This window comes from Podarcis muralis, chromosome 13, assembly GCF_964188315.1.
Source record: "Podarcis muralis chromosome 13, rPodMur119.hap1.1, whole genome shotgun sequence".
Taxonomy (NCBI): Eukaryota; Metazoa; Chordata; class Lepidosauria; order Squamata; family Lacertidae; genus Podarcis; species Podarcis muralis.
In genome coordinates this window covers 24,088,731-24,114,016 of record NC_135667.1, presented here as the reverse complement: position 1 = coordinate 24,114,016, position 25,286 = coordinate 24,088,731, and the positions used below count along the sequence as shown (strand labels likewise).

General features: G+C 46.2%; 2 protein-coding genes across 5 annotated transcripts; one reads left to right on the top strand and one right to left on the bottom strand.

Annotated features, from left to right (window-relative positions):
• Positions 1 to 1,678: 1,678 nt before the first annotated feature.
• On the bottom strand, positions 1,679 to 11,268 carry LOC114581731 (uncharacterized). 4 transcript variants are annotated; one of them, XM_028702230.2, is made up of 6 exons: positions 10,906 to 11,268; positions 10,304 to 10,403; positions 9,982 to 10,123; positions 8,556 to 9,488; positions 6,562 to 6,688; positions 1,679 to 5,831 (listed from the first exon to the last, which is right to left on the bottom strand). In XM_028702230.2, the coding sequence occupies exons 4-6, from the start codon at positions 9,264 to 9,266 to the stop codon at positions 4,789 to 4,791; spliced, it is 1,881 nt and encodes a 626-aa protein (XP_028558063.2). In that variant the 5' UTR covers positions 9,267 to 9,488; positions 9,982 to 10,123; positions 10,304 to 10,403; positions 10,906 to 11,268; the 3' UTR covers positions 1,679 to 4,788. The 4 variants fall into 4 exon arrangements, with proteins under 4 accessions (XP_028558063.2, XP_028558065.2, XP_028558062.2 ...); XM_028702232.2 differs by lacking the exon at positions 9,982 to 10,123; XM_028702229.2 differs by lacking the exon at positions 10,304 to 10,403.
• Positions 11,269 to 13,148: 1,880 nt separating this feature from the next.
• Positions 13,149 to 21,976, top strand: LOC114581730 (uncharacterized). Its single transcript, XM_028702227.2, has 4 exons — positions 13,149 to 13,631; positions 16,273 to 17,291; positions 17,455 to 17,581; positions 18,845 to 21,976. The coding sequence occupies exons 2-4, from the start codon at positions 16,593 to 16,595 to the stop codon at positions 19,822 to 19,824; spliced, it is 1,806 nt and encodes a 601-aa protein (XP_028558060.2). The 5' UTR covers positions 13,149 to 13,631; positions 16,273 to 16,592; the 3' UTR covers positions 19,825 to 21,976.
• The last annotated feature ends 3,310 nt before the right edge of the window (positions 21,977 to 25,286 follow it).

The following is a 25,286-nucleotide window of genomic DNA, read 5'->3' as shown; positions in this document are numbered from 1 at the left end:
CATGACCAATCCAATGAAGTTGATGTTGCAGAATCATTGCTTCGACATTGGTGATCTTTGCTTCTTCCAGTACACTGGTATTAGTTTGCCTGTCTTCCCAAATGATGTGTAGAATTTTTTGGAGACACCATTGATGGAATCTTTCAAGGAGTTGGAGATGGCATTTATAAGTGGTCCATGTTTCTGAAGCACAGTAAGGTTGGTAGTACAATAGCTTTGTAAACAAGCATTTTGGTTTCTCTGTGAATGTCCTGGTCCTCAGACACTCTGCACTTCAATCGGGAGAAACCTGCACTCACAGAGCTCAGGCAGATTTCAGCATCAATGTCAGCCCTTGTGGAAAGATAACTGCCCAGGTAGGAGAAATGATCAACACTTTTCAACGTTACACCATTGAGTTGGATTTGCGACGCTGCAGAGGGGTTGTTTGTGCTTATTGGTGCAGCACTTTGGGTTTTTTGGATGTTGGGTGATAGGCCAAGCTTTTCGTAAGCTTCTGCAAAGCTATTTAGGATGGTTTGGAGGTCATCCACTGAGTGTGCATACACTACATTGTCATCAGCATACTGAAGCTCTATGATGGAAGTTAGGGTAACTTTACTCTTTGTCTTCAGCCTACTCAGACTAAAGAGCTTTCCATCTGTTCAATATATGATTTCTACTCCAGTGGGACGTTTCCCTTCGACAAAGTGTAGGATCATGGCGATGAAAATAATATATAGATTTGGGGCGATAACACAACCCTATTTAAACCTGATCCCACTGTGAATGATTCACTTTGAGAGCCATTGTTATCTGTGATTGTTGCTGTCAAATCACAACCTTAAGGGGATGAGGATCCTATATTTATGCATGTCCAGATGTCATTTTTTAATGTCAAGGAAGCATCCCAAGCACTGTTCCTCATTTAAAATGAGTTGTGATCCAAGGAGGAGAACCCTAATACAGCTTCTTCCTATAGTGAATATGGCATTTGGAAATCATTAATGTGTGGGGTTTCAAGGGCTTTCTCCAAATATGTACCCTCCCAACTCATTTCAATGACAAGCCACATTTTAGAGCTATAAAATGGACTTTGCATATTCATTGTGGCAAGTGACACATTTCTATGTAACACTGTTGTCATCCCTATCTACCAGAATTGATAGCAAAGAAGAACTGGCATGAGCAGGGCAGAAAACAGGTGTCACTCCTTCAGAGCCAAGGTAGAAAGTTAGTGTCTACCACGGTGTAACTTATATTGAAGCAGGGTGTGCTCTCATAAGGATTCTCAAACTTTCTACCTCCCTAGCCCCCTGCCACCTGAGGTGGCTGAAAATTAATGGACACAAAATGGTGTTATAGGGGCAGCCTGTCAATGGAAGCAGAATTTGGCAAAAACTGGTCGGTAAGTACTGAAATCATATCTAGTCCACTTTTAGAGATAGTTAAATTCTTTGCCACATCACTTTCTTTGTGACAAGTGCAGGCACTTGCACGTTGCCAATAAGAACAATTGAGTATGTGGGCAATACCTTCAGAGTTGGCATTCCTGTCTTGGTGCTGTGAGGTGGAAACACACACAGAGAGAAACACAAGAAATGCTTCCTTTATGGGTAGTTGGGTGTGAAGTTTTGCTTTTCTTTGCACATGTGTGTAAATAGGGATGAAGAGAGCCACCACAAAAGGAATCCTCATCATCAGGCAAATTGTACTTTAATAAAATCATAGCACAGAAATGCAGCAAGCTATTTTTGTGTGTTACCCCTAACAAAGATACTTAACTGTTCCCAGTATTTCCCCTGATGTATTGTTTAGCTTTCACATAATTGCTAGGCAATTCAACCCTACCCCATTCTGTATTTCAGCTTGGCCTGCATCTTTCCCTCAAATCAAACCCTAGAACAGTAAAGTGATATTCCCCTCTTCCTTTCCCAGCTGCTTCCAAAGCATTTTTATAGATAACTTTGCACACAGGTGGGTAGCCACTTCCTTGGACTTGCATGAGAACTGTTTCGGACCAAGGCATCAGCTCATCTGAAAGAGGGTACACATTCCCAGAACCAGCCCCTACTTCCACTAATAATTTTTAACAGGAATAGAAACCCCATCCTCTGGCCTGGAAGCTGGATCAGAGCAGATGCTGAGGGCAAGCAAAGGATGCCTATCATGGTCTGCCTTGAATAGCCTTTCTCTGAAACACTTGACCCCCCCCCCCCCACTCCAATCTAAACATATTTTGTCCTTATAGGATTTTGCATTGTGGATCATTTCTGATCTTCACAATGCTCCATTGGAGCTTGCGTGTAAAAGGAATTTGCAAAAATGGAATGCCGGAGTTGCAATATGAGATCAAGGCAGTACGGGGGGGGGGGGGGGGCAGCAGGACCATCCCTTCCAGCATCTATGAAATGATGATCTGGTTGGCACAACCTATATTTGCATTGCCTTTTGCAGTCATTGCACCAGTCTCCATGGAATCAATGGGAAGCCACAAGGCTAGAAAGTGGGGGGGGGGGCAGGTTTCTCATCATGGCTCCTAGCCTCCTAAGAGAAAGCTTGTAGCAATGCTTTCTTCAGTCTCCACTTCCTATCTCAACCAAATGGCCAAATTCCACAACATGGAACGCTACCAGCGGACTGGATTTTCCAAGCATATCCTTATCTGAGGACTAAGATGGTCAACAAAAAGCATGGATGAGATCCATGGCTTTCCTTTCAACAGTGCTTCCCTCTCCACCATCACAAAACAGGTTCCCTTCTAGTCTTGGAGATAAATATGAGGACAGGATGGAGGCTGAGAGAGAACAAGGAAGAATAGTGACAGAACATGTGTTTGGTACACCTGAAGGCTCCTATTCAACCTCCAGATTTAGAACGTTCCTCAAGCATTGCAGTCAATGACAAAACCCAACAAGAGTACTTAGATCAGGGATAACCAACATGGTGCCTTCCAGCTCCTATCAGCCCCAGCCAACATGGCCAGGGATGAGTTGGTGTCCAGCATCTGGGGGGCACAACATTGGCTACCCCTGGCTTACACGGTCAAGTTCAGCAAGTGGCAGAGTTGTTCATTCTTCAGACCAGGGTGCTCTCTTGAAAATAACATGGTGCTTGAGAAGAGAAAAAGGCCTGTCGGTTGTGATTCCCCCTCCAAACTTGGTTTTTGACAGCACAAGAGAGTTCCAAGTATCTGTCTTTAAGAGGAAAGGCTCTCATTGAGAAAGACTGCAGAAAAGACACAATGCAGGTGCTGCAGTAATGGCACACACACGAAATAAATAAATCTGGGGCTCCTCCAGATGACGTGTTTATTGAGTATTCATCATGATTTGCTTCCACAAGGCTTAGAGGGAGGTTAGACTATGCCCAATCCTTATTCAGCATTCATTTTGATTGGTTTGCAGGGTGTTTATACAACAATGAGCATTCATCCTGAATTCATCCTGATTTGCTTTCACAGCAGGTATACACCTTCCCATTCATCATTCGTTCATACTACTATTTTCAGTGCATTTCCCCATCACCTTTCTAAATGCAAACAGTCTGTTGGGGTTTTGGGTTTTTTTGGCAGGGGATGCACAAAGAAGTAAATATTTAATACACACTTGAACCCCTCCTGCAAAATACTGACACCTTGGAGAAGACCTTAATTCTATTCTGACCTCTCCAAGCTAAAACCTATGAAGATGGATCGAGAAAGCAAGCATAACCTGTTCTCGAGCTCTGACTCTGCCATGCCTCAATGGGAGACCTTGGACAAACCATTCTGTCTCAGGAAGAGTTTCTTATCTGGAAAACAGGAACCACAACAATTTACTCGAGAACAAGTAAAGATCACAGTTCTGTGAAGGTGCCATATCTCTGTTTTCTTCTCTTGTTCACTTCTGCTAAGGGTGCGATGAGAAAATAGGGAGGGAGGGAATGTGAGCTGGTACAATGTAATATATGCAGAGAGCCAGCCACCTTTTGGAGTGTCCCGATTCAAATTCTAGATCCACCATGGATTCCCTCTATGGTCTTGGGCATGAGGCTTTGTCTATTTCAGCCCCTTCATCTGGAAAAGTGGGAATGATAATGACCCACCGAGGGTTGTTGATTTAGATTGTAAGGCCCTTTGTTACATTCAAAGAAATACATAAATAAAATCAGAAGTTCCATCTAAGCTGGAGGAAAAGATTTGCCTGAAATCAACAACTGAGCAGCAATTGAGATGGTGTGGCATTCCTCATAGTATTAAGAAGGCGAGGGGGGGATGGTTGAGGGACAAAATGGTGCTAACAAAAGAAGATGCTCATCTTAGTACCAGAAAATCTATGCTGAAAGAGTTGAGTCAGATCATTCAACCCCTTTGATCTCTATATTTCCAATTCTTTAAGGAGAATCCCATTCTCCCCAACACTAAAGTATCTTCATCATGCCTATAACATATTGTTGATTTCATCCAAATGTCTGCATGACACTGGAACACTGCAGAAGGTAGCTTCCGAATCCAACAGCTTCCATTTCCAGCATGCATGTGTGTCTTCATGCATGCCTGTCTTTTTAATTTTAATTTATTTTGTGTATGGGGGACACAATTCTACTGGAAGATCCTCTTTTAACAAGGCTTTATAAACTATTGCATCCGTTTCCTTGGGAGGAACAGAGAGAGGCAGTAGATAAAGTAACAGGGGAAACTGGGATGCTGGAATTAAATGTCTTCCCTCATCTTTCTTTTTTTTTAAAAAAAACCCAGTTTTATACTGTCAATTGCTTGGATATAAACCCAAAAGCAGGAAAGGCTTTGCTTTGCTTCATGTTAACAGATTATGAATTCACTATTGGATGAAGTCTCTGGTGCTTGACGAGCGTTTGTCTCTGCCGGAACCTCCTCCCACATTCGGTGCAACGGTACGGCTTCTCTCCCGTATGGATTCTCTGGTGAATGATGAGGTCGGCCAGCCGAACGAACCTCCTCTCGCACTCGTCACAGGGATAAGGCTTCTCCCCTGTGTGGATTTTCTGGTGTCTGGTGAGAGATGAGAGCTGGTTGAATCTTTTCCCGCACTCCTCACAGCTGTGGGGCCTCTCACCTGAATGGGTCCGTCGGTGCCTGTGGAGATGAGAGAGCTGGTTGAACCTCCTGCCACACTCATCACAGGTGTGGGGCCTTTCTTCTGAGTGGGTCCTCTGGTGCCTGGTTAGAGCAGATGAGGCGATGAATCTTTTCCCACATTCAGGGCAGCCGTAAGGTCTTTGTCCCATGTGGATTCTCTTGTGTACTGTAAGAGCCGAGAGGTGGCTAAAACATTTTTGGCAATAGGTGCAGCGGTAGGGCCTCTCTCCTGTGTGGATTCTCTGGTGGCTGATGAGATGCGCTCGCTGGCTAAAGGTTTCGCCACACTCTGTACAGGCGTGGGGCTTCTCTCCTGTGTGAATTCTCTGGTGTCTTGTGAGATGCGAGAACTGGTTAAACCTTGCCCCGCACTCGGCACAACGGAAGGGTTTCTCACCCGTGTGGATGTGCTGGTGCTTGGCCAAGTCCGACGGGCAGTTGAAGCGCTTCCCACATGCGGCACAAGGGTGGGGTTTCTCCCCAGTATGGATTCTCTGGTGTCTGGTGAGGTGTGACATCTGAATGAAGCTTTTTGGGCACTGGGCACAGTGGTAAGGTTTCTCCCCTGAATGAGTTTTCAAATGTTTGGCTAGGCCCGACGGGCGGGTAAATCTTTTCCCACACTGAGCACAGGCATGAGGTCGGTCCTTCCTGTGGATACCGCCATGAGCTCGGAGTTCCTCCTCTCCCCTAAACCTTTTCCCACAGTCCGGACACTGGAAATACTGTCCAGCTCTTCCCAAAAACTTGGCACCTGTCGAGTGGGAAAGAAGAGCCAGATACAATGCTGTGACTAGGTAGACACAAACACACATACACACTCTGTGTTGAACCCTAACAAAAAATTATGTACTCCAAAGAATTCTGCACTGTACTCAAGATGCTACAATGCAAAATGTTGACAAATTATCCAACACCCACAAAATCTAACATTCAGAAATTCCTGCACATAACTAGACTTAAATCAAGTTTAGATTGACAGACCACAACACAACTTGCACAGAGTGATTTCAGTTAGAGACTTCCCAGCTCACATTTTAGCTACAAGCATCAGTTCACCACATATGGGTCCAACTGTATTATGTTAAGCAAGTGGTTTGCCCTTAAATGCAGGATTTTTTCCCACAAAGACCCACTGAGCTTCCCCCACCTCCATGCCAATCCAGATGCATACTCTGGTGTGTTGGGTAGGTAAGAACCAACCCAGACCCTGCGATCATCATCTGAGGCAGTTTTTCGTACGCCTCCTTCATGAGAGGTCTGTAGGGTGGCAAGATGAGAATGGGCCTTTTCTGTGGTAGCTCCCACCACAGAATGGGTCAAACATAATCAGTTTCCTGCAAGAGCATCTGCAGATGAACTGTCACCACTCTTTCCATCACCTTGATAGCAGTTAATGATTATGGGCCACATTCAGACCAACACACCCTTAACGAAATGAAGACTGGAGGGGAAATAATGTAGGGAATGGTGTGGTTCCTTACCGGGGGAGCTGGCATTCCCATTGTCCTGCTGCCTGACTTCCTTATAGGTTTGCCTTTGCCTGGTGTTGACCAGAGGCCGATGAGCTTCAGAGCAATTTGCAGGCCCTTCTTGGGCTGTTCCCGATACCTGTAACAACAGCAACAATCACACTGCAAGTGAAGAAGGAATATTGGGCCTACACGGGCTGATATCCTCTGTGGTATCAAGAGAGAAACAAATAATGGGATGGTGGTGTTGAGCGTTTTTCCATTGTGAGAAGCAATAAACTCACAACCACTCAAAAGTGAAGCCTGACACAACCATTTGAAGCTCATTCCAAGCCAGCCAGGCAGAAATCACTTTTCTGCCTTGTCCTGGCCACTGTCCAGATCAGAAGTGGGGAGCAACTCCCAGCATCCTTGACCCTTGACCCTTGCTGGCTGCAGCTGATGAGAATTGGAGTCCAACAACATCTTCAGAGCCACAGCTTTCCCTCTCTTGGCCAACTTCATAAACTTATTCATGAAGTTCTGCAGAGACCCCTGCTGGATCTCTTTGCTGCTGCCTTCTCACAACAGACCAGAACAAAAGACTTTTGAAGGCTTGGGAGATAGCAGGTGAGTGGTTGCATGGCAACTATGGATGCACTTCCCTAACTGTTGTAGACTGTTGCTAAGAAACTGCAAAGTTCTCTTCTCTACAGCTTCAGGATTGTTCCATAAGACAGAAGTTCTCAAGTATCTTCTTCTCCTCACCCCCGCCACTCAAAAATGGCAGAGTGTCTTGATGGACCACTTAAGAAACCTTTGTCCTACAAATCAAACCCCACACATATCATATATATGACAATAACCACAGACTTGCTTTTTTGTGTGAACAAATTCTGTGATATTAGGTGTAAAGTTTGGTCTGCTTTAAGCCTCAGGCTAGCTCCAGTATTTATCCCGCTTCTATGTTTGGATTTGATGGTGGCCTGGCAACAGAGAAGAGCCCTTTTAAACTGGTAAATTGTTGGGGGGAGGAATTATAGACTGCACCAGACTGAACTATGAAAATCATGGGCCCTAAATTAGGGTTTAATTAGGCTGTTTGATGATCCAGTCCAGGTGAAAATGGTCTTAATCGCCATCATTAGAAAAAACATTAGTCAAGTGCAGAGCTAAGTACATATACTGTTCTCTGTTCCACAGACTTTCTGCAGACTACTTGAATGCAGACCACAGTTTGAAAACTTTGGCCGTAAAAACAAGGAAGCAGCATTTCTCTCAGCTGCTGCAGCAGGAAAATGACCCCTCTATCCAAAGTATATTCTGTGATTAGATCAGCCATCTGTTGTCAGCATTAGGGCTCAGCCTTATAATATGCCTCCGAGTATGTACAGGGTGCATTTTACTCACTGCAAGGCAGCGTTAGGAACTCAGGCACCAAATGGCTCCTTAAGCCAGGGTTACAAAATAGAATGCAAAATCAGAATGCCTGGTTGCCATTCTTGGGCCAGATGGCTCGAAAGTTGTATTTTTCAATCTGACTTTTTGGTTTCTGAAATTCATTCTGGCTGTGCAGATAAAATGTAACAGATAGAATTCTACAGGATATGTTGCTAGTGTGTGTAAACAGTCAAGATCCAAGGATCCGCAGGGAAACACCTTTAGACGGTGGAGGTGCCATCCTGGTGCCCAGGCACCTTCACTTGGTCACAAGTGGCTAAATTTGAACGCTGCGGCAAGGTAGTGACAGCAAGCCAAGTCAAGTTAGGGGACAGGCCTTCCAGGTGAGAGGTCATAACTCTCAAGCCATAGGTCACAGTGCCCTCACTATCTCCCCTACTGCTGCAGGCCAACTTTGACAGGAGATGAAACCACCCACCTGCCAATCCTATGACACCAGTCGCATGATTGACACATGTCAAAGTTTTGAGGAAGCAGTGCTTCCTTAAAACTCAACAACCCGAAGAATTCCAATTCGGTCCTCCAACCCCCATCCCTTTAAGACCACCATGAATAAATGACCTCACCTGTTGTCCCCGCTTCCCCCCCTCCTGCTGCCTCAGAAGGAAACCCTCTGCCAGGGCCACCGCCTGGGCGCAGGTCTCCGGTCCGCGCTCTCGGACTCGAATCTGGATTTCCTTCGGCAGAATCGTCAAGAACTGCTCCAGGATCAGCAGCTCCAGGATCTGCTCCTTCGTCCGGCTCTCTGGCTCCAGCCAGCAATGGCACAGCTCCCGCAACCAGCTGCAGGCTTCCCGGGGCCCCTCGGTCTCCTGGTAGCGGAACTGGCGGAAGTGCTGGCGCTGGGCCTCCACGTTCGCAAAGTCCTCTCGCAGGATGGCAACTTTCACCTTCCCATAGTCTCCTCTTTCTCTTGTTTCTAGGCTATTGAAGGCCTGCTGTGTTTCCCCGGTGAGATTCGGCACGAGTTTGGCCATGCCCTCTCCTCGTGGCCACTGGCAAACATCGACCACCCGCTCAAATGTAGACAGGTCATCCCAAGGCGGCAACTCTGGCAGCTGGGAAGTTGCCCAACCTGAGTGAGAGGACTGTACTGTTTTGAGGATTTCTTGCCACTGGGCTTCTCCATGAGGGCGCATTCCCTCCTGTCTCTCAACCCTACCATGGTGCGGTGTGGCCCACCTCAGAAATTCACTGATTGCCCCAGCCTGGACAGCCCGAGGAGACTTGCCTACCCCTCCCCCCAGTTCAGGGTGTCCTGGGTTTGGCTCCTCCATTCTTCCCTCTGGTTGCTCTCAAAGGCAGTTAGAGCTGTAGTGTTATTGCTTCCCTTCAACTGCAGCCATTTTGTCTCCTTGGCATTGGCCTTGACGCTGCTCTCAGCTCCTCAACTCCCATGCCAAAATTGGCAGGACTGTGCTGAACAGAACAGGGCTTGTCATCAACAGTGCTACTACCATCAAGAGCACAGCAAAATTCCCATCTAAGGCACTGAGAACCTGTGAAGAGAGGGAGAGAGAACCCATACTTTTATACACATAGTGAGCTCATAGCTATCCATTGACTTCATGCCTCACTCCTAGCCATTGGCTGAGCTGCTGTGATGTCACAGAATAAGGGCTAGGAATGGAATCTTGAAAAATCAGTGCCGTTGCTCTGAGGTAAATGGAAGGCAGTTGTGTCTGGAAGGGGCAAAAATATCACACAGGGACTAGAAATAGGAGGGATTAAACACTGCAAGAACCTGGGGAGATGGTCGAGGGAGAAATCAGAATGGTCGGTATAATCTTAGAGAGAAGACATAGATTACTGAGAGAGCCTACATTTCAAACAGTGATTTGAAATAAGCAGGATTCATAAAGAAATGCAGGTTTCTGGAACCAGTTTCTGAAATAGGTGCAATTTTATTTTTGGTTATTTATTTTGTGCTATTCTGGTGTGAGCAGATGGGCAAAGAGCTATTTAAGGCACTCAGGCCTTAATCTTGCTCACCTTTCATTCTGACTTCTGTGCATCTTCTGCCGTTGTTCACATACTTTCAGATCTACGTATCTTCACAGCTGATCTTCAGGAAGCTGGATCTGCATCTGGTACCCTAATCTTCACTTGAGCAATGGGGCAGCAGAACACACAGCTACAAAGACAACCAGTGACAACCTGCTTGTAACTCAGCAAAGTGTTCTGTTCTTCCACTACTCACTGCAAGTGGGCCATTCACACATGCAATTGTTTGTGCAGACAATCAAGTACAAACCATCTCTCAGTCTCAAGGTGGGCTAACACACATGCATGAGCATCTCCTATAAACACTAACCTGGGATAAGTCTCACTGAACTCAATGAGGCTTGCTTCTCAGTAGTCATGCATATGATGTTTTATTCTATTTTTAATCTGTTGGGAGCCTCCCAGAGTGGCTGGGGAATAAATAAATTAATAATAATAATTTTTATGATTATTTAATGACTTACAACCCACAGGTGAACATCTTCTACAGTACTTGATAACAAAATCTCTGTTTGCACTACTGTATTCTGATTAGGGAAGGCTGTTTTATGCATTAGAGAGTACTGTTGGGCATTGCAGGGACTAAACACATCCTTGGTTATCCTCATCTGCAAAATGGGAACAAGTTTACTCTATCTCACAAGGCTGTTGTGACAGAGAACAAGCTAAAGACTGCAAAGCACTTCATAAAATAGCTCCAGCAAGGTTTGTTGAAGGATTATCAGTACCAGCTAGTCCCTCGTGGATTTGCATCCCATGTTTTGAGCTGATGGTCATCGCTCCACTGAAAGAATAACCCTGCCTTATAGCAGAAGCCACATCTTCCCTGTCAGTCAAATGAAGCAGACGCCCGCAACTTCCAGACATCTCGCAAACTGCAATTCTCCGCGAGCAGAATTCCCATCGACTCACCTCTGCTGCTTTGCCCAGCTTGGGGGCTTCTACTATCTCGATCTGCTGCTTTTGCTGCTGCTGGGAAGAAGAGGAAAAAAAAACCCAAGAGCTGACTGTGAGAGAGAGGAAGCTCCGTACCTTATTCCTTCCCCCTGTCTCTAAAGATATGGAGGGGCTCTAGGACCCAGAAAGAGCAACCTATTTAACCCTTCATAATCCGGTCTAGGAGAAACGCCTTGCTGCAGGCTCAGAGACACCAACTTAAGAAGGCAGTGGATGTGCCCATTTTAGACCAGATCGCAATCCCTTTTGTCAACATTGTCTCTTTTCTCTTAGTGCTCAAAGCAGTGTCTAATTGATGATGCAGGCTCCATAAACCGACCTCGAGAATACCACAATGCAATCCTACGAGTATATATTCACCCTGACTTCAGTGGGGCTTACTCCTAAGTAAAATTGCACAGGCTTCCCCCCCCCCCCATTGCCTTAATGGCTTTGACTACGCGAATAAACCCCTGCCTGGCCTCTGTGCAAGTCCACTCTCAGATTCTATCTTCGATCTGTAAAATGGAATCAAATAACAGGCTGCCTACCTTCCAAGGTTGTGCTGAATAGTGAGCTACCTCGCAGGATGTGGTCATGTTTGGAATATTACATACGGTTCTAGTAATCCAACCTAAAAACAGGATATTGTAGAGCTGGCAAAAGGGAGGGGGGATAATGTAGTAAAGGGCAACTTAAATGATTGCAGGGTGGGAATATCCTCCCAAGAAGAGGAGGTTAAAGCTTGAAGGGTTTTTTTCTCCTTTAGCTGGAAACCAATGAAAATTCACTTTTAAAATAAAAATAAAAATAAAAGGGGTGATGCGGAGGCATAATAGAGGTTTCTGAAATTCTACATGGTGAAATAAGAAAATGGATTGAAAGACTGTTTTCTCCCCCTCTGATAATATCAGAACATGGGGTTCACGCAAAAGTACTTCCTCACTATTACACAAAATGTAGCCACAAGTATAGACACATTTATAAAAGGTTTGGACAAATCTACAGAGGATTTGCCAGTTAGTGACTGTTAGGCATGATAGTTGAGTGGAATCTCTCATAGGCAGTTGGTCTCTCAACGGTCAACTGCTGGGGGGGGGGCACAGGGCATTGGATATTTCTAAATGCATCTGGCTGGACCATTTGGGAGACAGGATGCTAGACTAGAGCAACCTTAGCTGTGATCCACCAGCGCTCTTATCTTGTCAACACCAACTCAACAGTCTGGATCCAAGCCAGGTTAGTTGCACTTCGGTCCTACTGAAATCAATGTGAAACGTTATCAAGTACAACTCACTTAATTTGAATCCCACTTGGTAAAAATGAGAGTGTTAAATATTAGGAGTAACAGACTTTTTAAAAAGGCCAGTTTATTGGTTTTAATAACTTTTTATTTTATCTTATTGAACTGTCACAAATAATGATTAACCACACGGAAACTAGTTCCTCCTCCTGCTGTCATTTTCAAAGATCTCTCTTTCCCTTTCACTCCCAACTCAATATTTCCCCTCCAATACCTGACCTAAAAAAGAAACAAAGGGAGTGGGGTGTGGGGAGAGAAATATTCTATTTCAAGACCAGTATTTCATTAAGATTCATTTGGGAGGTTTGCAAGGATGTTGGTGTTTTCCTTTTGTGTCTGGCAGTGGAAGCCCAAGAAGTAAACTCCAAGTTCAATGCGACTTATGTTCCAGTCTAATGTATATGTTTAGGATTGCAACCTGAACATAGCTAGTGTGCAGCTGCACACGTTGAAGTTGCCTGTCATATGAAAGCAAAGTTTGCACACACACACCCCACTGATGTTCTGCTGCTATGTCTACTGCTACATGATGGGTAGGCAGCCAACTTTTCCAATACTGAGCCTTTGGGCAAAGGTTGCTCCTGTTGAATGTCTGGTATTCTTCTTTTCAATCTTGCATCTTTTCCTTAGGGCAGGGAACCTTATTCCAAGGTCCCGTTGAGACACCCAGCTCCCAGCCAGCGTGGCCAACGGTAAGCGATGATAGAAGTTGCCATCTAACAACCTGCTCCCCTTTGCACGCTTTCGCTTCACATCACTTGATGGCTTGTCGCTCACGTGAGAACAGCCTCTGGCACGAATTTCGCGTCCCTGCGGAGTCTTGACGCGGGAGGCTGTTTCCTAGATCTGTAAGAGTTTGGACCCCTGTCCAATGCAATGCAGAGTTTAATGCAATGCAGGAATATGCAGCTGCAACCTTGGCGCTATCAGCACCAAGCTCTATCCAACTGAGCTATTCTCGCACCTGGCAAGGAAACGACTTCCGTTTTTTTAAAAAATTATTAGTCTCCTCTCCTCTAGTCTCCTCTCTCCTGCTGCGGAGCCAGCCGAGGTCTGCGCAACGCCAAGGGTTAAGCCGAGCGTGCGCTCTCCGCCCTAGAGAGGCTCAGGAAACCCGGCCGGAGTAGATGGGGGGATGCATTAGCCGAGGGCACCTTCCTGCTCCTCCCCTTCCCAGGATCAAAAACTTGGGATTTGAATTTTAATAAGGGGGGGATTTGCCTCTGCAGGGCTGCAGATCTTCCGCAGCGGGGCTTTGTGCCGTGGGGCTGGGCGGAGGAGAAGCGCTGAGCGAGAGCGCTGGCTGGGGCGAGGAGCCTGGAGCCGTCCGAGCAGGGCGCAGGCAGATCCAGCTGCCGAGGAGGAAAGGGAGAAACATCTGGAGGAGCCTGCAAGGCAGGTGGGAAAGCAAAACGGGAGAGGGGGAAGGGAGCTTTTTGCAAGGGTGTGCGCCTGTTCCCAAAAGGCCTTTGTAGGGTTGGTTCCGAGTGAGATCCGACCGGCTGGAGAGCCGCAGTCCAAATTTGCAACGATTTCTGTGCAAAGTATAGTGGACGAAACGATGGCACAGAAACCGTTATTTTATCCGAGGTAATGACTTTGTGCCAAGCCCTCCCTCCAAGGCACTCAGGACAGGAGAGGCAGCCTTAGGAATTCCCATGAGGTAGGTTTAAGACGTAGTGGCTGGCCCAAGGCTACCCTGTGAGTTTCCTGGCTAAGCAGGGATTTGAACCCAGATTCTCCTGCCCCCCCCCTACATCTCTGAGTCCCCTCCTACATCCGTTATCCTCAGCTAAGTGAAGAAACAGTGCTCAGTTTTCTCCAAAGAGGAGAGAAAGTGCTGAAGAGGCAAGCCTGTGAATTGCTAGGGCACATAGGGGTTCCATGGCTGGATCTGAACCCAGAGCTCAGAAGCAATGTTGTTCCCTAACTTTCTGTCTCCCATTTTTTACTTTTCACTATTCCTCTCCTTTTGAAAGCTTGTAGCTTTAAAAGATCAAGAGAGACTTGTGGGGAGCCTTCACATCCTGCCTTAGGATTCTTTTTTGTGTGTGTGGTGGGGACTGTGACTATTCTCTTTAGATTTCTTGCCCCTCAACATCCTTTAGCCTCCTTATTCTACCCATAATAGGAGTGCTTAAAGAGTGGCTTTCTGTACCACCCTTCCAATTCAGGCTTGTGTGTAAAGTGGGGATTCCCCATGTACATTTGTATGGGGGCAAAGGAGTTTTAGCATTTAGTTCATATTAATTAAGAGAATGCAGTGGTGTGACTTAAGTGTGTGTGGCAACAGAGTGTCTGGGCAGAGGGGTGGAGGCACTGAGGCTGAGATTCTGGGTTTATACCCACGCTGAGAAAAACTAGAGGATTGGGAGGTGAGGTGGGGTGGGTTAGGGAATACTTGGAGCCAGGACTTCAGAGTTCCTTGTGGGAAGGGTGTGGTAGAATCAGGGGTGAAAGGACTGGAATGCTGCCATCCCTCCAGTGTGGGTTGATGAAGGTTTTGTAATCCAAGTTAATGATTGTGAGCATGGGATCAGGATGTGGTGTGGATTAATCAATGTGGATTTTGTCTATGCAGCATAATTAAGGAAGCTGTAGCTTTCCTAAAGGACTTGTGTTTGTGTGTGTCTATTCACCAATTTTCTACCCCTCCACTTGCTTTTAGTTCTTGAATACAGTTTCACCTCCACCTTCTTGTCAAGATGGAGAAGGGAAGCAGATGAGAGAGAGAGAGAGAGAGAGAGAATGAGAAAAAAAGAGAGACCCTGGAGAAAAATGCAGACTTTAGCAGGAGCTCTAGCTAGCCTTTCCATTCTGTTAGCATCTGAGGATTTAAGGGGTGGGGTGGGGGATTAAGAGACCCCCAGCGAATCAAGGCCTGTGGGGGAAGGGCAAGCAAGCGCTGTGGATGCTGATTCTCTGCAGAATGTGTTTAACTCCTGAGCCGATTAAGAGCTCGGCTTATCCCTCTCTGGACCCCGCACAACAACATCTCTGTTTTCTTTCCGAAGAGGCTCTCTTCTCCCTGCAGCAGCCAGCCATGTTCTGAGGCCGCAGTTTCAAAGAAAGCGTTAGTGGAAAAATACCCCTGACATATCCTGGGCCCTCCCCGCTCTATATTTCCCATGCCCACCTTTGTAGTGCAAGATGCTATACCATAATTATTTTTCTGGAGGCTCCCACAAATGCAATCTTATATTTGCAATTTGGATTCTATTTTTTCAGAAGAGTTGGCCAATCTTTGCAGCGCTTTCCAGATACTTTAGATATTGATTCCAAGGCCCAAATATGGCTAACAAAGTTTTTTAAGAAAATAAACGAAAGAAAGCTTTCCCTATAGGAATTTCAACAACAACAAAAAGACTTGCTCTTAAAATCTCTCTCCCCACCGCCCACCCTGGCAAAAATAGATCTGTATTGTGTTACTGAAGGGGAACACTTAATGTAAATTTGGTTTCTGAGGGATTGTGGGCAGGAGAGGTGTGAAGAATGGCTGGAAGTCGCGCAAACTCAGCAGTTTTCAAATGTTGCAAGGCATCTTCAGGATTCTTGAGAGCTTACTGGTTTCTGTCTGAGATCAGTGATGGCGGACAAGCTTTCTTGAAAGGCAGCTTTTCCTTGTGGAAAGCACAGAGCAGGGGAATAAGGGTTCTGCACATGGTTGTGAATTCACACTGAGCAACAATAAGCACAATAGGCTTCGCCATAGCTGTGGGCAAGCAGACTAGTCCAACCAGTAACATTCTCCAGAATCCTTGGCAGACAAATCCATGGGGAGTCTGTTGCCTCAAGATAAAACATTTGAAAAACACTGCCGTATATGCCCATCTAAACTCTGTTTCCAGTGTTTTAGTTGAAATTACCAGCAACCACTGTTGTGTTTTCATGACATTCTTTATGTTTCTTAATGTAATTGGAGCCAATTTAGTTTTGATAAGCTTGGCTGATTATAATTCAGTTGCTTACCAATGGGCTGGTATGTTTGTTTTTCCATGCCCAAAATCTAGCTTTGGCTAATTTCCTTTGTCTTCCCTCAGGAACAACACGAAGCTGCTTGGATGGGAAACCTGTTGGCTGCAGGTACAGCTGGTTTCTTTCAGTTAGCCATGACTGCTGGGCTGCATGAGAAAGCGTGTCTATCGAGTCCCCACAGTGGCAGATGTTAAGTGGCCGGAGGCATTACGTATGCCCAGGTGCTGATCTATCCTTTCACCTGGTCTGAGGTAAAAAACTTGGGATTTTGAAGGGGATACCAGGCTCGAGCACTTGAACTGAGAGAGAACCAACCCTAGGAAGACAAGGGGGCAGGTGTGGAGATACTTATGAGGAGCTAAACTGTGGGCAACACCTTGTGGAAATGGAGGAACAAACCCGAGCAGGCGCCGAGGCAGGAGAAGGATCTGGGAGATCAGGAAGAGGCGCTTTTCCAGTCCAGTCTGGTACTCCCCGGGATTTGTCCCGATGGGGAGCACCGCGCCAGGAAGGGATACCTCAGCGCTTGGAAGCCCAGTGGCAAGAGTACTTGAAAACAGTCCAGTATCCCTCTTCAGGGTGGGGAACGCCACAGCTGCCGGACTTGGCTTCGTGGGATGACTTGGCCACCTTTGACCGTGTGGTGGGTGCCTGCCAGTGGTCTAGAGAAGGGATGAGCCGCCTCATGCCGACTCTCAGCGCTGAAGCCCAGCAGGCCTTGAGCAGCCTGAATGCCAGAGACAGAGGGGACCACGGGAAGGTGAAAGCAGCTGCCTTGCGAGGCAGCTCCAGTGTTGCTGAGACGCAGCGCCAGCGCTTCCGCCAGTTCTGCTACCAGGAGGCAGAGGGGCCTCGCGAGGCCTGCAGTCGCTTACGGGAACTCTGCCATTGCTGGCTGGAACCGGAGAGCCGCACGAAGGAGCAGATCCTGGAGCTGCTGATCCTGGAGCAGTTTCTCACCGTCCTGCCAAAGGAAATCCAGAACCGGGTCCGAGAACGCGGACCTGAGACTTGTGCCCAGGCAGTGGCCCTGGCCGAAGGATTCCTTCTGAGGCAGCAGGAGAGTTTGCAGAATGAACCACAGGTGGGTTGAGTTGAATTGCAAGCCGGTCAAGTCAGGTATGCTGCTGCTCTGCAGAGCTTTCATCTTCTGGTTTTTGCCTTAACATTGCTTCATTTTGTTAACCATGATATTTTTTGGTGGGGGCAGGTAGGGCCTTCAGTGTCAACTTTCTTTGTTGTTTCAGGACTCTGGTTCGTTCCGGGAGACAGCCACGAATCTCTCTGAAGGCCAGAGGGCTGTGTCTGATGCCAGACAGAGGCATCTTGCTAAGGAGGCCCGACAGCAGGATAATGGGAAGACCAGCTTATTAGGTATGTCTCGCTCTTGTGCTGTTGCGAACACAGCACAGCTCTTCGGCGCAGGTTAAGGCTACAGCTTAACTTCCATGCCCAATCTGAGTGCCATAGTTCAGGGAGGAATTTAGATGAGTTGTAAAGTATTCAAAGGAGTGGTTTGAAATTCTAGAATTTAGTGGCGAATGCTACATTCTTGAAGGATCAGCTGTTTAAGCAAAAAAGATTAAAGACTTCAGAGCTGTTGTAAGCAGTCAGTCCTCCCTGGTCATTGGCTGGGACTGATGGGAGTTGGAGTCGGTTGACATTCGAAGGGCCGCATATTCCCACTCCTGTTCTGTGGCGATGCTGTAATTAACATGTGCAGTTTGAGCCTCACTCATCTGCTTAGTGGAAGGTAAGCACCAAGGCGGTTACAGCTGATGTTAGGAGTTCATGGGGTTGTCTCTGCTAACATTTCTCTAGAATATGCAGTGGGTGGACTTGGCTTACTCTAAGGTTTTTTGGGGTATGACTTCTGCTTCAGCTTGTAGCCTGGCTTACTTACACAAATCATGTGAACCTATTTGTTCTGCAGGTTGATTTCCCCCCTCAGGTTTTATTTAGGTTTCTGTTGCAGGGAAGGGGAGAGAGATTTTATGGAGGGCTATGCTGTTTGGGTGGCTGTTGAGGTTTCTTCCAGTTCTATCATTCTGTTTACTCTGCAAGAGTGCTATAAGCTGAGCTGTTGGTATGGCACACTAAAAAAATTAAAATCTGTACCTTGCTAATTGCAAGCTTGTACCATGAATAGTGTATTGGTGCTGTATGTATAAATTATGTAAATTATCACAACATATTACAATAATTTATTCTGGTTTAGGGAGGGGGCAATGAACTGTGCAGGGAAGTGAAAGCCTTACTCTGCAGACACTGGACATCTTATTCAGCCACCTCTCTGGCTGCTTAAAACATACATTGGCCGTAAAAATGTGCTTTGTCCATCTACCTACAAGCATATTTTCACAGTCATAAGGAATAGAAACTTGCTTTAGAACAAAAGAAAGCTGAGTGTTGGGAAATTTGAATTATGTTCATGCCTACAGCCACACTCTTCTGCATTTCTTCTGTACTCAGACAGAACTGCAGCATACACACAGCCTTGGCCAGAAGCAGAATGAGTTGTGCTGATGACATAGTAATACACATGGTTTTTCATCTATAAATGTTAGTCACATTAGTGCATTGAGCAACTCACAGATGACTTCAGGATTTCTTTCCCCTCCCTCCCCAATCTTACAGGTGCCAAGAATGCAAACAGAGCTGGTGGTCCATTTCATCAAGGGGCCAAGGAAGAGGGAACACGTTCTACTTCCGGGCTGGTTCCTAGGAAGGAGAAATCCCACATCTGTATCGACTGTGGCAAATGCTTTGCACGTCCATCTGACCTGGCTAAGCACGAGAACATCCACACCGGTGCAAAGCCCTTTCGCTGCATGGAGTGCGGAACAAGATTCAGCCAGCTATCTCACCTGACCCGACACCAGAGGATTCACACGGGAGAAAAGCCACACATCTGCACCGAGTGTGGAGCATCCTTTGCCCAGCGGGCCTCTTTGGTTAGCCACCAAAGAGTCCACTCCGGGGAGCAGCCCTACCGCTGCTCTCACTGCCAGCAGTGCTTCAGCCACCAGTCGGCACTCAAGGTCCACGAACGCATCCACACGGGCCAGAAGCCCTACATCTGCCTGGAATGCGGGAAGAGGTTTGTTTCCTCCTCCACGCTGAAGATACACAAGAGGATCCACACGGGAGAGAAGCCGTTTTCCTGCGCGGAATGCGGGAAGCGGTTCATCCAGCGCTCCAACCTCATCTCTCACCAGCGAACGCATTCCGGAGAGAAGCCCTTTTGCTGCGGCGTGTGTGGGAGAAGGTTCAGCTACCCGTCGGACCTGACCAGGCACCAGAAAATCCACACGGGAGAGAAGCCCTTCCCCTGCGACGAGTGCGAGAGGCGGTTCACCAGGTTCTCGGATCTTCTGATACACCGCAGGATCCACACCGGGGAGCGGCCATACCGCTGCCTCGAGTGCGGGAGAAGGTTCCGGCAGAAGAGCGCTCTGGTGACGCATCAGAGGATCCACACAAAGGAGAAAGCGGCCGAGAAAAGCAAGCCTCTGGTATCCCCAGAGTCGCAGGCAAAGAGCAAACTGAAAGCAAGCGAGACTGAAGAGAAGGTAGACGCTCCAGATAAAGAAAAGAAAGATGTGTCAAGAGCTTAGAAGCAGCCAGGCTCAGCGTGTTCCCCCAGCTCCTGACTCCTTTCAACCTTACGAAGGAAGGGAAATGCTAGAGGTTTCTTCCGGGTTTGCTGATAGGTCTCATTCCTCTTCCATGCCTGGCCCCTCTCAGGGACATAGCTTGACTTTGTTTGGGGGCAACCTAGCTCAGGACATAATAGAAGGTGCAAATAACCTGCTTTTTCCTTGCCCCCTGTGATTTGGCTACTGTGACAGACTCACCAGGGCATTCGGGAAAGATTGCTTCGCTCTGCAGTGACTGGAAACGTAATTCAAAGGCCAGTTCCTTGCTTTCTTCCGATTTTCAGCCTGTCAGATGGACTCTTGTCCAAAAGAAGTCGCTGGCTCTGCTTGCAAGGCTTGTTCAGAGGACATTGCTGGCCATGCAGCTAAGGCGAATGGGAATTTGCTCCATGTACTGTACTGCTCTTAACATTTCCCAGGATGGAGCTCAAGAAGGGAGGACTCTGGTGAAGTCCTCTTAGGGCTGATCTGCGTCATTATGCTTCTCTGCTTTTTAAGCAAAATCTCTGTGAATAGAGAGATTAAGGGCCTGCCCACAAAAGCTCTTCAGACTGGGTTTCTCACTGCATAGCTGGACCTGTAGGAAGGAGGGACCAAAGGCAGCAGGAGATCTGCTTTTCCAAGTGCTGCAAATAGTCAGTAGATGACTGTTGCCATCATGTTTCCCATGTGGGGTTTCCTAAGGGGATGTATTTGGCCATTGTCGAATGCAGAGCAGCATTTGCGAGAGGGGCAGGTGAACCTCTTCCCATTAATGTTACTTGTTCTTTTATTAGTTATATATAGTATTTTTTAGTTCAAACTGATACGGCAGTTATTGTGTGTATGTATATATTTTATTTTGGGTGGAAAGATTATTCTGTCTGTTATATTTTTGATGAAGAATAGTCCCTAAACCTTAGAGTAGTCTTCTACATGTCTACTCGGCAGTGTATCCCATTGAGGTCCATGGGCCTTAGTCCTGGGTAAACGTGTCTAGGATTGCAGCCACAGGGTAGAAGTTAGCCTGAATGAGTATGTAGGAGCAGAGGGAACAACATGGAGGTTGCTGTTAATGGCCCAAAATCTTTGGGAATTGTCAAGTCTAGTATTTAAACTTGATGTGTCTTTTTACACAGAGATAGCCACAAATAAAAAGCATCATAAAAGGGGTCTCCTACCTTTTACCTGTATGAAATAAGTGAGTAACATGAGGTCTGTTGGGGGACAGGAGCACCTAGATTCGTTTTCTTCAACCGTTATTCAGCATTGTCAAAGGTGACCATTTTGTGTAGCTGTGCATTTGTGGGATAGGAACACTGCACAGCCCCATTGTACTGGATGTGGCTCCTTACTCTCCCCCACCACCCAAACACACTTCAGCAAATCCAAGGAGAGCCATACATAGCAATTTATTTGCATGCCTGAATCCCATTGCAGGACCAGGGTAAATCACACATATCCAGAGGTCCATATGCCATGATCCATACATCCACCAACCAGCCATCGCTTAATGATAATGGCATCTTTCCCATGATGCCACAGAAGCGAAGGTGTCAGAAACAACATCAGCAGCGATGTCTGGGAGATTCTGCTTAAAAGTCCTGCCATGTTCACATGGCTCATGCATCTGCACAGTGGGGCTCATTGAATTAGCAGCATTAGGTGTGATCTGGAGCTCTGGCCTGCATATTCTGAAATTGATTTGTCAGTACCCTTCCCCACCTCTCTCTCTCTCTCTCTCTCTCTCTCTCTCTCTCTCACACACACACACACACACACACACACACGCAAACATACTCTTCCCCTATGGATCTCACATGTACTTCTGCCCAAACTGAAGCACGTGCACACACATGTGATCAAATCTACAGGCATTTCTGTGTCCTGTATGAGTTGTACGTCTTCCACAGTCTAGGGAATCACTGCTCTTCATTTCGGATACTGAGAACTAAGATTCTGTGAAGTACACATTGATTAATGTTAGGAGTTATTTAAAGACTCCAAACTTTTTATAACCCTGACACACCCTGGATACTTTGGGATCCTCTGATTTAAATAAACCATTGGCAGCTTTTAGATTTGCTTTGTAAATAATAATGAAATAGCAATAAATCAATGTTTAGCTATGCAGCTGGAGTCAGTCATGTTCTTTAAATGTGTTTTAAATGCATTGTGTGACTGTGTGCTAAACTAGGCATCCTATGCACACTGGGGACTAAGACCATGTGGGCAGATGTTCCTGGAGAGAACAGAAGACCATGAATTGCTCTAGGCAACCATTGCCAAGGAGACTGGAATGTTGTCAGTTAAAACTGGAGAGTGGCAGTTGGACTCGAGGGCAGGAAACTGGAGAGAAGGAAGAAGAGTTGTTGGATTCTTGAGAGTGAATTTGTAGAGATGGGAGCTGTGATCTTGACAGTGAAGGTAGGTAACAGAGTTTGAGCTAGAGACCGGGCAGTACACTCTGACCTCTGCCATTATCCAGGGGTCTATGTGCCGCTGGGGGGCTGCCACCCCATCATTCCAGGAAGAACCACACAGCAAGGGGGGACCAACCTGGCCACATCCATTGGTCAGAAAAGGAGCAGCTGCAGGGAACTTGCTTTGCCCCTCGGTGGAAGGAACACTTACAAGACCTTTGTAGCTAAGATCTAGTCTTCAAGTTTACTTTTTTTCCTCCTCCCTCAAAATCCTTGTTCCTTTTGTGCCACATCTTTTACCAGGGACCATCTTTTTCTTGAGCCCCTTTTGCCTGAAGAGTAGAATAACTGGTTTAAATAAATACACTGCTTGTGTTGTGAGGGACAGAATGGCTGAGAAGAGCAGGCAAACCGGAAGCCTGAAGCACAGAGGATAATAGAATCATAGAGTTGGAATAGACCACAAGGGCCATCGAGTTCAACCCCCTGCCAAGCAGGAAACGCCATCAGAGCACTCCTGACATATGGTTGTCAAGCCTCTGCTTAAAGACCTCCAAAGACGGAGACTCCACCACACTCCTTGGCAGCAAATTCCACTGTTGAACAGCTCTTACTGTCAGGAAGTTCTTCCTAATGTTTAGGTGGAATCTTCTTTCTTGTAGTTTGGATCCATTGCTCCGTGTCCGCTTCTCTGGAGCAGCAGAAAACAACCTTTCTCCCTCCTCTTCCTTTTGACATCCTTTTATATATTTGAACATGGCTATCATATCGTTACCTTGTTGTGGTTCCCAGGCGATGCCTCAGTACCAAGCAGCACAAACTACAGTGGTCACATAATGAAGACGTCATTGGATTGTTGAAGTGTTTGTATTGGTTTCAAACTTCCGCCCCAGGTAATCTCTGCCAACTCTAACTTGCATTGTGTTTCTAGTGTACAGGATCTTAATTAAGGTCAGCGGTCACCTATTCATCCCCAGCCTCCATAATTTTAGACATCTGTTGATTCTATCAAAGACTGAGGTCAGATCGACAAAGACAGCATATAGATATTTCTTGAGGGCACCTGCATATTTCTGTCTCAAATAGTTTAAGACAAAGCATTGTTCTATGATTGACTTCCCCTGACAAAAGCATGCTTGTTGATCCCCAATGATATTGATCCGCTCTGCTCAATTCTTTTCCAATAAGTAACAAACATAGAGTTTGGATATAATGTCCAATAAACTGGGTGATTATTGGCCAGGTTGGATTTTCTCTCCTTTCTTAAAGATCGGGACCACAATACTTTGCTCCCAGTCCCTATGAGGGTTGCCTGTAGAGTTGACATATGTAAAGAGTTTTGCTAGTTTTGGAGCTCACCGATTCAAATTGTCCAGGAATCTCTCTCTTTGTTATTTATTTTTCATCCCCTGGCTTGGTCCAGAATTAAAATACAACACTTGCTTCAAATGAGTGCCTCACAATTTGGGCATAAAGTAAGCACCAATCCCATATTTTGTTTCATTAAGCTAACAGGTCACCGAGTGTCAAAATTTTGTGAAATCCCTACCAATTGTGGCCTGTTCAGTAGCTGACTGCATTTCAATATAAAACACGGTTTGTTTATATTTTAGCAGTCTCCTAAAAAAGTGATGCTTCTCAGTCCATTCCCTCACCTTCAGATTGCCCGTGCTTGCATAAGTGAGCCTACTTAACATACAAAGATTGTGTCTCACTTTATTTTAAGATTCAACATTGCTCTACTTTTACCTCGGCCTGCATTTCCCCTGTTGTACTTTGGAGATCTCATGCAGCATGTCCTTCGTGATACCCTGAAAGCACACTAGCTCCAAGCAGAGAGGCTGAAGGTCGCTTTCCAATTGCTCTCCCAGTGTGTGTGTGTGTGTGTGTGTGTGTGTAAAAGTAAAGTTCCCTGCTGTCTTTTTCCACCTGGCGCTGTTGCAGAGAACCAGCCTGAGTTAGTAAATTAACTTAAAAAGACATACAGTGGTACCTTGGGTTTCAAACACTTCGGGTTACAGACTCCGCTAACCTGGAAGTAGTACCTCGGGTTAAGAACTTTACCTCAGGATGAGAACAGAAATTGTGTGGCGGCAGCGGGAGGCCCCATTAGCTAAAGTGGTACCTCAGGTAAAGAACGGTTTCAGGTTAAGAACGGACCTCCGGAAGGAATTAAGTTCATAACCAGAGGTGCCACTGTACTGGCAATGTTAATTGTCAGTATATTTCATAGAAGGAAGATGTGAAATGTCCTCAGCACCCTGTTGCTACTGAATACCCGCCACTGCAGCTAGTCAGGCAAATAATTTGAAGGCAGGGTGAGTTGGTCTTGATGGACCCGGAGCAGCCAGTGGCCACCCGCAAAGTAAGGCCCCCTCTGCTCCCTTTCTTATGATCCTTCCTTGCAGGCACTGAGAGAATACTGAATCCCTGGGATCCTGGGAGGTGTCAATACTTCCTGTGCAGGATGCTGTGCCTTGGGACAGATAGAAAGGAGATGTGGTTGCTTAAAATAGCATTTCACCCCAGCACCCATTTTATTTAAGGAGAATCTAGCACTGAAAATGATGGCTGCCACCTGCTGGTTGCTGAATGCTATTACTGCTCTAGCATTTCAATAGTTTTTTTAAGTTTTTAAAAAATGTAATCTTGATCATCTGAGAATAGGTAGAAAAAATTATCCTGCCCTCCCAACCACCCATTCTCATCTAATAATGTTTATGTGTGAAACAGTGATCTGGTCTGTTTAATGACTGTATTACGAAGTGCTTTTTCTGGGGGTACGTAGGAGTACGCATACCCCTAAACATTTTGTGAATATTTCTACTTTTGTCCATTTACTGTATTTATTTTTCCCAATCTGAAGTATAAAATGGTGATTTTCTTGAGTCAAAATGAGAGTACCCCTAAACATTTTTTTTGGGGGGGAAGCACTGGTTTTATGAATACAGAATGAACTACCCTTGGCACCAATGATTCCAGAGAGAATTCTGTATACTTATTAAAAAGAAAGGTTGT